General features: G+C 39.9%; 1 protein-coding gene and 1 long non-coding RNA gene across 2 annotated transcripts in view; one reads left to right on the top strand and one right to left on the bottom strand.

Moving 5' to 3' along the window:
- slc35f4 (solute carrier family 35 member F4) overlaps positions 1-3785 on the bottom strand; it is a 21030-nt gene extending 17245 nt beyond the window's left edge. The window contains exon 1 of the mRNA XM_018690139.2: positions 2638-3785. Within this exon, the coding sequence (XP_018545655.1) occupies positions 2638-2866 (229 nt within the window). The 5' untranslated portion in view covers positions 2867-3785. The remainder of the gene's footprint in view (positions 1-2637) is intronic.
- The window catches only part of LOC108892536 (uncharacterized), a 24202-nt gene extending 11035 nt beyond the window's left edge, over positions 1-13167 (top strand). Inside the window, exons 2-5 of the long non-coding RNA XR_001962479.2 lie at positions 6496-6586; positions 8078-8492; positions 10228-10307; positions 10385-13167. This is a non-coding gene — a long non-coding RNA (uncharacterized LOC108892536). The remainder of the gene's footprint in view (positions 1-6495; positions 6587-8077; positions 8493-10227; positions 10308-10384) is intronic.

Here is a 13167-nt window from a genome sequence, read left to right as displayed (position 1 = left end):
TGAGCAATTTAGTCAGACTTATTCCAGCACCAGCAACGGCATCTTAAATAGCTGGAACACCTTCTGTTGACTTTGGCATGCAGAAAATCAGTAGATGAGATAGATGGAGGAACACAGGGCTGCAGATGGCATATTTTATCAGAGAAATGGGAAACGTCTCAAATCAAATAACCCCTCTGCTTGCAGATACACTGGCTTTTATAGGCTTTGTATGTGTGCTATTACAATCCACACCTGCTCCTTATACCTGAAATCCCATCACAGACAACAACCCATCTTTCATTTTCCTCTCCTATGGTATAGAGCAGGCATAGGCTGATAGAGGCCTGTATATTGCGACGTAGGGCTACAAATAACAGTTACTTTAATTATCATTAGTCAGCCAATTACTTTCTGGATTAATCAAACATTTAGTCTTTGAATTTCCAGAAAATATTGAAATTGCCTGTTATAACTTCCCACAGCTCAAGGAGATGTATTCATGCATCTTGTTTTGTTTGACCAATAATCAGTAACTCAAAATATCCAGTTTACTGTGATGTGACAAAGAAAAGCAGCAAATCTTCACACTTGAGAAACTGAAACAAGTGGATTTTGGCATTTTTATCTGAAAAACGATTGAGAAGATTGACTGCTTATCAAAATAAAAGTTTAAAAGATGTTTTTTTTTTCTTAATCAAATAATCAATTAGTTGAATAATCCCTGCAGCTCTATTGAAAACAATCCCATCTGCCTTTTGTAATGGTATGTGTGGATAGCCACATACTGTATCTTGTCATTCAAGCATCAATAAAATAGCCATTTAACTTTTTTAGCATTGCTGATGAACAGCAATGATTTCGGTCTCCCTTTGTTACTGTGTTTTCAGCTGGCTTCTGGCTTCTTCTTTCAAGCAACTAGTAAAAAAATATTCTCATAAGTTTTAGAGCTCTCAAGTTCACTGTCAGTATCAGAGCCAAAAATCTTGCCATAATTGTGATCATGTCAGAGGTCCTTGAGCCGTTAAAGCTGTTGAATCAGTTTTCGGTTTAAAGATTCGGCTGCCCCATTTTTAATCATGTATTCTTTCAATAGATTAATCTGGATGAGAGGATATATTCTCAAATCAAAGTGTGTGATTGCATTCATGGTTAATCTACTGCAACTGTCACCCCTGATAAACAGGAGGCACTTAATGAGAGACAGACTCATTTCCTTTTTCCTCAGCCTCTATCTAAAAAATCCATCGAGGTGTTCTGAGCTCATCCAGAAAGAGCCTCGACTGGAACTGCTCCTGATTGAACTATCTGTATTCTCACAGTTCCTTTGGGATTTAAAACACATTCGTCAGAGTAATGCATTATGTCACAGAGTGCCAGGGTTCAGTAGTAGATTTGGGGAGGTACGTGATAACATTCGTGTGTTTCTAAGTCATGAATTTGTAGCTGAGCTTTTACGTAACAGCCAGAGGGAGATGTTAGGGAGCTTGCATGACACGTCGAATTCATTTATGGTGGAGTGTATCAGCATCTGAGGGTCACACATAGATGACATTTTGGGGGATTTTTTCAGGAAAAGTGCCAGTTCATCATTCGTCACGCTTAATGACGAATGATGAAACACTATAATGTACAGACCAATTAGGTAACACAAAGCTGTCTCTGATTGCCCAAATGCTACAAAGCCTCCTGCTATGAGCACCTTCCTTTATTACCATAAAGCCATTTATAACACCACCAACTGGCCGTACTGTAACAGAACTGGAGGGCAAGATTTTAAAGATCATCCCTGTACAAAGTGCATCCTCAGCTCTCTCCTCCAATCCCAGTCATTGTCTCTGTGTCAGCAAAATGCGGAGTACTGCCCTACCAATCAAAACCACATTGACAAATGGAAATTATAGAGACGTACTGAAGCATTGCCATATCTCAGGCATGTCAAGAAATAGCTGGCAGTGTCCACATACATCATGGGAAGAGCTGCTGTGGGCCTGTTGTCATCTGGGAAATTGATTGTTTTGATTAAACATTTGGAATTCAGTATGAGGCTGCCACAGGAGTGATTGTGTGCAGAGTTTTGCCAACTATGAGTGGTTGATCTGGACAACATCAGGCCACAGTTTAAATAATTAACTTTGAAATTGAATTTGAAATGGGAGCATAATTTGTGCATGACACTCTGCTGTGTAATTGCATTGCCTGATAGTGGTAGATTTGTTTTAATATTCTCTCTCTCTCTCTCTCCCTCTGTGTGTGTGTGTGTGCCTCAGAGATGGATGGGCCAGTGCATCACCCAGCCCTCAGTTGATAGTGGCAGTGACTGACATGATGCTGCTCCATAATAGCTATAATTAAAAACCTGGTTAGCGGAGTTTGCACCAGCGGATTTTTGCAAAAGCCTAATTAAAATGAAAACTAATTTGCAAGATTCCTTCATTGTCCTTCCACACACCACTGGCACCGCATTAACAGCGTGTCTGTTTTCTTTATCAGTACAAAATCCCATGATAGCCTACACATGTTTGTCATCACAATCTCATCAAATTGTGGTCTCTTTAATTCACGCAGTCTCACACCTGGCGGAGAAACGCGTGGAATTATCTCATCCACTGATGATCCCCATCAGTCTTACTTTTGTTTTCGCATCTTTTCACTCACTTCTATGACTGGAGTATCCCGGGTTGTAGCCGTAGTAGCCGGTGATCCTCAGGATCCGGTCCTCTATGTCGTGCACCCCGTTGGCTGTCACTTTGGGGCTGCCGTCCACGAAGGCGGTGCGGCTGCCACCGGTCGGCGTCGCCTTGCCCGGCAACTGTGTGTTCTTCAGGGGCTCCAGCCGGATGCAAGGCTGGTCCCCGCTCTCCAAAACGCTTTCGGTGCTTATCATCGTAGGGTCCGAGCGGACAGACGGATCAGAGAGCCCTGATCACCATGCGAGAGACCCTCGGGGCTGCATCAACAATTAGCAAAAGCGAGGGGAGGACATCCAAATCCACATTCACATTCCTTCAGTGATGCTCCCGGACGCAGAGCAAGGTTATCAAAGTCCAGGAGCCTGGCAGACATCAAACACTAGGGGGCGTGTCACTACTATCACATGCTTTCTATCTGAATTCAGTTAAACTGAGAAAACAAAACTGGCTGTATTCAGTGTTGGTGGCGCAGAGGAGCCAACATTCATCACAGCCCTCATAAAAACAAGTCCCTAAAACATTTTGTATTGTGGCATCTTTAGGATATTTAGTGAAATATTGTCTCTGTGGTTTTCAGTAATGAGTCACTTAATGGTATTGGGACAGCCAAGTTTTATGCTTGTCCTATCATAAACACTCACAGATGATCCTTTCCACTTTAAGTGGCGTTTGGTATCACTGTGATATTCCTGTAATATTCAAATCAGAGCTTGATATTTGATTCTCTTTTTGGTTCTTTTTGAAGAGAGCTTCACTGATCTAAAATAAACTTCTCTCTCAGCGAGCCGGCCCAATCAATGAAAAATAATCAGTCTAAAATGACTGTGCAATGTCCACGGCTATTCTGAGGATATAAAAATCAAATAAGACTAACTGTGCAGATTAGATACAGTGACCTTTCATTTAACCCTGCGCAGAAATAGTCCAGTGACGCACTAAGAGACACTTTTTAAGACACTATTTTCTGCTGCTTCCTCTTACTCTCAGATATCTGTGGACTAATGCTGGACCCCCTCTGTGATGTTTCCATTTGTTGTTCACAATAAAATATGTATGTGTTTTTTGAGAAACAAATGTGGCACAGGTTTGTCTCATGCACCAGTTCGCAGCTACTGACTCCCCTCTACATTTGAATGTGGGCCACAAGTGTTATTTCTATTTCCAGCATTTTCACTGTTTTCTCTTTAAGTATAACAACTTACAGATTATAAAGTTTGTGCACATTACTGTACTGCTTTTTTTTTTTTTTTTTTTGAATTATTTTCAAGCACTTATTATGACATGAATTTTATTCTAAGGTAAAACCCAGAACAATCTCTTTTCCTCAGCTGGCCACAGGTTCTTGTGCTGGCTTGGGGAAGCTCCACTTGACTGGATCCCCCAGCTTGCAGATACTGCGCAAAAGAAAGAAAGAAATTCAGAAAACTGGGCTCCAAATCCAATAACACAAGATGCAGTATTTCAGTGTCTCCCCGATACGCCTCTTTCCAAGTCCTCCACTCTCTGTGTTAAATCGATTCCCAGTGTGTGGAGAATTTGCGCCCCTGTTGGCATTGTTGTGCAGACACATGCTGGGGTTTATGATGCCCTTGGACGCCAGAAGTGCTTCCTCCCCCTCTCTTACTTACTAAACCAATCTCCACCTCATGTTCTTTTGTTTCAGTTTGTTTGTGCTCCAAAGCACTTATCTCACACATTCAGTTCAGGGACAGCTTTGTGGCTACAACAATGAAATGCCAATGCCCAGAAAGTTTCTCCATGCCTTTTGAGAATTGCTAATTTATTATTGGACACTTTCTTACAAGTCTGTGCAGCTACAGTCCAAAAAAAGTTTTCCTCAGTCTCTTGCTTTTGTTGTGGTGCTTTACAATTCTTCATAGTTTATGCAGCACTAAATGTACACAGCTACATTAGAAGATTATGCGTTGGTTGCTCTCCTTCATGTCTAAGGTGCTCTAAGTTATCATTTCTATCAGATGCTAATGTGTTAAAAAGAAAGAATTCAGCTCAAAGAGAAAATTGCTCTCTGACAGCGGTGGGATCATTAAAAATCTTTGCAGCCCCAACCCACATTAAGAAAGCAATTTATGCATGAGCTTTGTCAGTGTAAGTTCTGGCTTTTTAGATTTTGAATACACAAATACTGTACTGTAGTGTGTTAAAGTGTCAATGCCAAATAATCTCCATAGAAATCATTCAGTCCTTGGAGCAATATCTTAAAAGCTATCATGCAAGGAAGATTGTATCTTCTTTAATATCATCTCTAATTGTTCCCAAGCAATGAGGATGGAATGAGGCTGACTTCAATCTCAGACAACATGATTAGCATTCAGAGTATCCCCAGACAAGAATCCTCTGTGCATGATGACTGTCTCATCTTTGTCTACACTTCTTCTGTTTCAGGAGAATAATTCAAAGGGCCTGAATGTTGCCTTTTTAGTTTTTTTGTTTTACCTGTGGTGTGACATTTTCTGTCACTGTATAGCAATGCTTTGTCTGCGCAGCTTGTACAGTTGTTGTGTGCAAAGAGTGTATTTTTGGAGATCAATCGAATGAGTTTGACCATAACTGCTTCACTGTTATAGCTGATTGACTCCTCTCCTCAGTGCCTGCAGTAGGCATTCAACCATAAAATATAATCCTTTGCCTAAGTGGAATAAAAGGACACACTGAGGAGACAATATGTCCCATGTGACTTCGTCGCAGGCCAACCCCAGCGCACCAGCACCCCCAGCAAGGCTCAGCAAGTCACCTTAGAGATCAGTGACCGACTCCCCAGCCACCTGCTGTATAAATATTCGATGTGCACTAAAGATAACCTGGCTCGTGCAGCGGGGAGAGAGAAAGAGGGCTGTTCAGCAGAAGAAGGAGTTGTCATTTGAATATAGTGAGAGCAACTGTGTCTGCATAGTGTGTTGGCCTGCAAAGGTCACGTTTGAAAGCTCAGTAAATATTTAATAACTTTGATCACCAGGTCTCTGAGGGAATGTATGGCTTTAATTAGAGAAAGAAAGGAAAGTGGGAACAGTGAAGAATAAATAATCCCATTACAGCTGTATGAATAATCACATTTTTAGGCGATGAATGTGTGATCCTGCTAGAAAAAAAAAGGAATTTCCCTTCTAGAAATAGAGGCCTTTCTCTTGCACAACAGCGGTGAATGTTTATTCTACTTTCTCTCTCTATCTATTGTGGTTGTGCACAAGATAAAATATCATAATGTCCTTTGAAGCCTGATATGACCTTTCTTTGTTGCCTCCATGCAAAGAAAAACACAGTCACCTGCTTATGAAGTCTCACAGAGCACTGAACGGCCTATAGGATTTCCTCCTCCTTGCTTCTGCAACAAAAGTTGTTTTGCCTCAAAGATGGCAATTGGCAAATCAGTCTGCTTGCTCTCTTTTAAGGATGCCAGTCCGCATATAAATAAAATATACAATGACCAGACTGCGTTTTTAAAAATAGACGATTCACGGAGCGTAGCCTCTCCGTCATGCCAGTTCACTCTCTGCTATGTTTCATGCCTGTTTGAACATGCTTTTAGAGCAGGACAGTTAAATACTGTATGTACAGTACACACCACAAACTGTAGTTCACAGTAGTGCCGCATGTCACCACTGTCACATGTACTGTACATCAGGCTCCACTGGCAATTAGCCTCAATATCACACACATGGTACATCGAACTGTGTGTTTTTGCACATGAAAATTTCATTAGCAGCTGTCTAGGTATCCACCTTTCCACTCTATATCTGTCATGTTATGTTGTGTGTTTTATCTTATTACTTTAATGCAGAGTGCCTCTGTTTTCATTTTATTAAAGTGGACAAAGCTGGGTTCCTCTGGGGGAAGTTGGACTTGATCTCACCTGCAGAATCTGGGAAGCAACCGCTGGAGATTTATGGCCTCTGGAGGTAACAGAGTTAAATCCCTCTGCGTAGCTTTTCTGCATGCTCCTTCCCTCTTCCCTGCAGTCAGGATGATGGATTAGGCTGCTAGTGTTAGGGGGGTGAGGAGAAAATGGCTGGACGACAACAGCGGGGACGGAACATTTAGTCTGATTGACCAGACGGGATTGTGAGTAATGTTCACATCGATATCAGTTTAGGGTCTGTTTCTCCCTCTCTCTCACCCACTCTGAATTTAGATCATTTCAGGATGTTTAATATCACAGAATCTATTCAACAAATTGCAACCAGAGATGTTTTATTTCTATTTCACCATTGGGATGCTGACAGAAACATGACTGTACATAAATCGGCATATGCTGAGCTGTTGCTTAGCTACAATAAAAAACAAAAAAAGATCTGGCACCACTATGCACCATTTAGGGTTATTAAATTTAATGGTCATGGGTGTCTCATTTTTTCTACAATCCATCAAGTCTGCATTTGTTAAAGCTAATAAGTTGTTCATAAATTGGACTTAGACTCAAGTTGTCAATAGGCTTTTTAACAACTTGATAATGCAACAATTATCTTTATAACTTGAGTTACTTGAACTATGAGTGATCTGAAAAGCTATACTAAGCTCTAATATTGTTTAATTAGACATTAGTGTTAATGCTAAATATTACATTGCCCTTCAAACTGAGACAAAAAAAAGTAAGGCTGTACTTGAGGCTGCCCGTTAGGTAAATGCTAACAGCAGATGTTTACCATGTTGACTGTTGTCTTAGTTTAGCGTGTTAGTGTGCTAACATTTGTGAAATAGCAGTTGACACAAAGTACAGCTGAGACTGATGGGAATGTAATTGGTTTTGCAGGTATTTGGTCATAAACAACAGTACTGGACAAAGTGAAAAGTCCACTTCATGATGGCACTAGAGGAAAAGTTGGGTGATAAGCAAAGTTGTTAGGACAAACATGGCAACCATGAATGTCTGTACGAAAATTGTTCCAATCCAGTAGGTAGATGTTGAGATGTTCACTGGATAAGTGAAAATCTTGACCTAGTAGAACAAGAGAAAAATGCCTGTACAAATTTTAATAACAATGTCCAGTTGTTGTTTAGATATTTAAGTCTGGAGCAAGTGGTGGACCAACAGACCAACACAGAGATTCCTAGTTGCTAAAATGACTGGAATTAAAGATACTGGCAAGGGCCACACACACACACACACACACACACACACACACACACACCATCTTTGCTTAAGAAAATCCACGTGCTTTCACCCTATTACATCCTACAATCAGGGTCAGTGGGCCGCCAGCCCCAGATGAGCTGTAACTGTAAATCAGGACATAAACCTCAATCCAATACGCAGCAGTCGTTGAACCACAGCTGACCTCACTGTCTTGCCTGTGGATGGTCAGTTTTTGATTTTGTGATGTTAACAGTGTCCATCCATAGCATCACATTGACTCAGTTGACAGTATGGGTGTCTCTCTTTTGCTCCACAGGCAGATTAATGGTCCCATTGAACTCTCAGCCTAAAGATACCCTCCCCACAGCTCATTAAGCACGATGTAATACTGGGGGGAGATATCGGCCGGGAGGGTCAATTCTCAGAGTCAAACTCATTGAACTCTGATGCAGGAGAAAGTACGCTGACACTGGGAATTCAAGGTCGAGATGGATATTGACTGGGATATCTATTAAGGGAGTTGGAAATTCTCCACAGAGCCCTCTGTACCAGCCGTTGTCATTTGTCCTTTAATGAAGAATGGTGTGGGAGGCTGCCATTGTTTAAGCAGTTGTCTCCTGTGGCTGGTACCCATGACGAGGTGGTTTAGGCTTGTGGCAGAGCACACAGCCCCGTGGGTCGGAACCAGTATTATTTTATATCACCTTCTCCCAGCAGCTCCAGCCATTGCGGTATGTGCACTTTTATTCATTAAACTCTGATTCTTATGATTCCTCACAGACATACAGCCACTGACCAAGGGAATTGTCAGGAATCCTAGTCAGCAAACCTCTAGACTACCTAAATAATCTAACTAAAGTGCATGTAATAGGCAATATGCCCTCAAAATGTAGAGTGACAGAAATAAAGCTGTTATCGGTACAACAGTTCATACTCATATGTGCTTTCATGCACAGTATGCGGCAGCACACTTACACAGAGAGCAGATTCAGCAGTTCTGTGGTATTTATCTCATATCAACCTGTATAGTATATATGAAGCTACCACTAGCAGCAGGTTAGCTTCTTGTAGCACAAAGACTGGAAACAGGGGAAAGAGATAGTGACAAAATGTAACAAAAATTGCAGTCTAGTCCTGTGAAACTATAAATTATCCTTTTGTGGTTTGATTTTGTATGAATTTATAAAAGAGATTAGATGTGTTGATAGGCAGATTTTGTTTCCTGTGAGCAGAGCCAGGTTAGCTGTTTCCAGTCTTTGTGCTACAAGAAGCTAACCTGCTGCTAGCAATAATTTCATATTTACAACACAGAAACAATTCCTCTCATCTTACTCTGAGTGAGTAAAATGTCCAACCATTCCTCCAGCTGTGAGAGTAATGTCTGCCTGATGAGCAGTTTGTTTGTATTGATCTTTTCAAGCCCTCTGACCCTGTGTGCATAATGCTAGTATCCTCCAGTTTGATTAAACCACCTAATTCAACAAGGTATTGTATGTGCAGGGTCACTCTCTCTCTCTCTCTCTCTCTCTCTCTCTCTCTCTCTCATGGTCACCATCTCAGCAGAGAGGAGTTTACAGAGAATCGATGCTTGCTGATAGTGCTTAAGGATTTTCTGAAACAGGAAATGATCCCAAGCACCTGCTCTGCAGTCAACCAATGAAGGCTGACAATGATTGATAGATTTTATTTTGGCCATATGCAGTGTTTCATCAACACTACATATGCTGCACTTTTAGCCAGTCACTTTGTAAACGAACTCACTAACCTACTGTACATCTACCAGTGAGCAAAAGAGAAACTTACTGACGGTTATGGGAAATATCACCACTAAACAGTAGTATACATTTTACACTTACAATTCAAACACAGTATATGTCCAAAACAAGAGTACAGAACACAGAGTGATTCCGAACACAGCTAAATCACTAATTCAAGCTGTTATTTTTCAAGTTCTTGTTCAACAAAAACACTTCAATTCAACGTTAAATTTTTAAGTGGACTCAGAGTAAATGCAGCCATTACCACCCTGTGTCATCACATTAACTTAAATGAATAATGGCTTGTAAGTTTTTTTTCCTTTTTGCCTTTTTTTAATCATTATGTGACAAGAATGGCTATATCAGTATCAAATCTTGCATGTGTGGTTTATTGTACTCTGCAGATCATACTGTACGTGTGTTTGTGTGATATAGGGTACTAAATGAGCCCCTGTTCTGAAGGTGTCACTGGATATAGCTTTCTTTCTGTTTTCTTGTTCAAGCACTGAGGCTTAAATTCATATTATATTTATAATGTCTTGTAAATGCAGAAATGACGCAGTAGAAATCATTTTAGCAGACAAGCTGACGCATTTAAGTGTTACTACTTTGAATCATTTTGATCCATTAAAAACTGATTATAGCTGAATGTAGGATGAATATGTTGAAAATCATATTTTTGAAAATAGATTTTACTCTGTTCCTGCAGCTTGTCATGTGGAAAAGACAGATGTGCATTTTCTTCTCTGGTACCCAGTTTATATATTATACACATCCTGGTTCCACAGTGTGAGTATACTCTTGGTGCTATATTTATGCATGCCTTCCCATTACATGATATTATGTTGTTTACCATCATTTTACAGCTGTTACCAGAGTGCCACCCTCTGGTCAGCCTGATAAGCACAGATCCAGGACGGTTCCCACAGGCACTGACTACAGAGATGCTGCAGACAACAGACAAGAAGGCAAGTTGTAGAGTACAAGTACAGAAGTGATTTGGATGCAGAAAAAGCAAACTAAGTTGTGTCCTTTTTTGGTCTGATGTGTTTTTCACTTATTTTGGACAGAATATGATCTTAAGGATGTAGATACTCTCAACTAGCAGCTGCATATTACAGAAGGACCATCAAAGGATAACTGCCAGTTTGTCAGATGTTCTTCTTTACTGCATTCATTTGCACTAATCATAGATGTATGAATTATTAAATTCCATGTTTCACTTATGTAAGTGACATCAATGCAATATTCACAGACAAGGATGTGTTTTATTGGCTGAGCATTTTAGTCATGTCTAACTTTACATTTTCTCTATATGTTTCATATATTTTGATTCCAGGAAATCAGATAACTGCCTCACAAGAGCCATTTACTCCCTCCAATTAAAACTGGTTATTACTGCCTTTCAGGGCTTCAGAATGTCTTTTATAAAAATTTTATTTGGGTCTGTTCTCATTTCTAGATTTTATATTATGACACTCTCATCACTTGAGGAGTGTGGCATAATGTCAGAGAAATGACAATGAGCAACAAATTACCTTGTTTTTCTCTGTTAGTAGGATTATTATTCATGAAAATCTTTTGTTCAGAATTCAAGAGAAATACTGCTTAAAAAACATAACTGCCTTAATGAAAACCACCTTTGTCAGTATGCACTATCTTTGTGTGAGTGAATTTGCTTTGCAAATACCCATACTGTTCAATATATGTCATTTTCTAACTATGTACTACTGTTATATACTATATATTACCTTACACTAATCTAAAGTGTACAAACACTGGACGTGCTAATACTACCCTATCGTTTCAGTTGATCTCTCTTAATTTTCAATGTAAATATTTAGTCTAGTTCCCTGCAAGTTTGAGGTTGCACTGATCTTAGATGTTAGAACTAGTTGTCTAATTCACTGTTGTAATTAACTCTTTGCCACTAGACAGCATCCATTGTAAATAATAATTTGGTATGCTCATATTGCACAATGAACATTTGCTTCATTGCCAAAGTCTACAAAATCATTCTGACCGGAATTAATTTAATGAACAAGGCTCAATTGACCGGCTAAGAGATGTGAAATGTTACAGCATGCACATGGAGCGAGGCCTGTGCAAGATTACTGATGACAGGCTATGAGAGGCAGCTGCCGTACAGTCAAACCTCAGGGAACAAATGCCCAATTTAAACTTGTTAAGAATCCAAATTGTAGAGGTGTGTCTGGCTCTTTGGGTCAATGAACTGAGCTACGCTGCAATCTAGATGGCATCTGTTTCTGAGGCCCTGTTTTATGCAAAGATGACGATTCAGGATCCTGCTGAAAACTCACAGAGTGGGTAAACAGTCACCTCTGCAGTACACTGAGTCTATCCTCATGCTTCGAGCAATGACATCAGTTGTATGTTATCTTGTACAACAATAAAACAACAGCCAGATTTCTTGAACTCTGTGCAGCTTTTATCAGATGGTTATGTCGCCTTTATCATGTTGCAGTAATATTCAAGTCCAAGTGAAGAGGGTGAACATTCTTTTAAAACAATTTAATACAGAATAGCAGACACACACTGTAAGACAGTGTCTGGCTAAAGACCATGTCTATTTATTTCTCCTTTGGGGGATTTAGATTTAAAGCTTTTATTTTTCATTTCATAAACTGGAATGAGAACTGATTTAACTGCTATAAAGACAGAGCACGAAGGACGCATAAAACATGGTATTAAAGATTGGATTTGAGGTAAAATCCTGGAGCTCAGCTAGACCTAATGTTCCTCGAAAGGACATCCTCCTTGGGCAACTTGTATCTCAGAAGAGACTCACTCACATTCCTTTTTTCTCAATTATTTGTAACTATTTACTAGCTGACAGTTCAATTAAATTAAATTAACTAGGCTATGAACCCTATGAACTCTAAGTTCATCTGCCCTTATATTCAGGGGCAGATGAACTTTATCTAACATGCGCATCCAGAACTCTCATGACTCAGTCTCTGCTGCTTCTCTCTCCTAAGCCTGTGGTGTCAGTGTTCACTGTGATTTGACCAGACTTCTTTACGAATACCAAAAGTTATCGCACTGGCACCTCATGAAAAATATAATTTACTGGCTGAAAGAGTCAGGGTGCCCCAACTGCACAGTGTTTTCCCAACATCCCAACAGCTTTCTGGGAATCAAGATTAGGTGTAATTTCAGATGTTATAGCGATTGCCAGGTCTCCCAGAGCAGAACTGAGTCCATAAACCCCACTTTTTATAGGCAGTGAGATAAAATCTGTCCATAAAGCATGCCACATATGGAACAGACTAATCATTTTCAAATGATCATTATTGCTTGTGACAGTCTGAGACAATCAAACATAATATACAGTGTTTCTAAGTGCAAGTAATGAATATCACAGTTTAAAAAAACTGTTATGTGTGATAGACTGAGACTGCAATTATCCACAATAGCACAATTTCTCATTGTGTAATTTAAGTGTGACGCACAATGGATTGTAATTGCATGTTCACATCACAGTGACATCATTCAGTGTGCTGACCGACCTTATGTCCCAGCTTCACTGCATGCACACATTATTGTATATTGTGCAATGCATCTCTGTTTTTCTTGTCAAATTTTCTTTCTTTGATTGACACAGGTTGAAACACTGTGTTACTGATGA

The sequence above is a fragment of the Lates calcarifer genome, linkage group LG19 (genome assembly GCF_001640805.2).
Source record: "Lates calcarifer isolate ASB-BC8 linkage group LG19, TLL_Latcal_v3, whole genome shotgun sequence".
Classification (NCBI taxonomy): Eukaryota; Metazoa; Chordata; class Actinopteri; family Centropomidae; genus Lates; species Lates calcarifer.
This window is presented reverse-complemented; position numbering and strand designations above follow the sequence as displayed.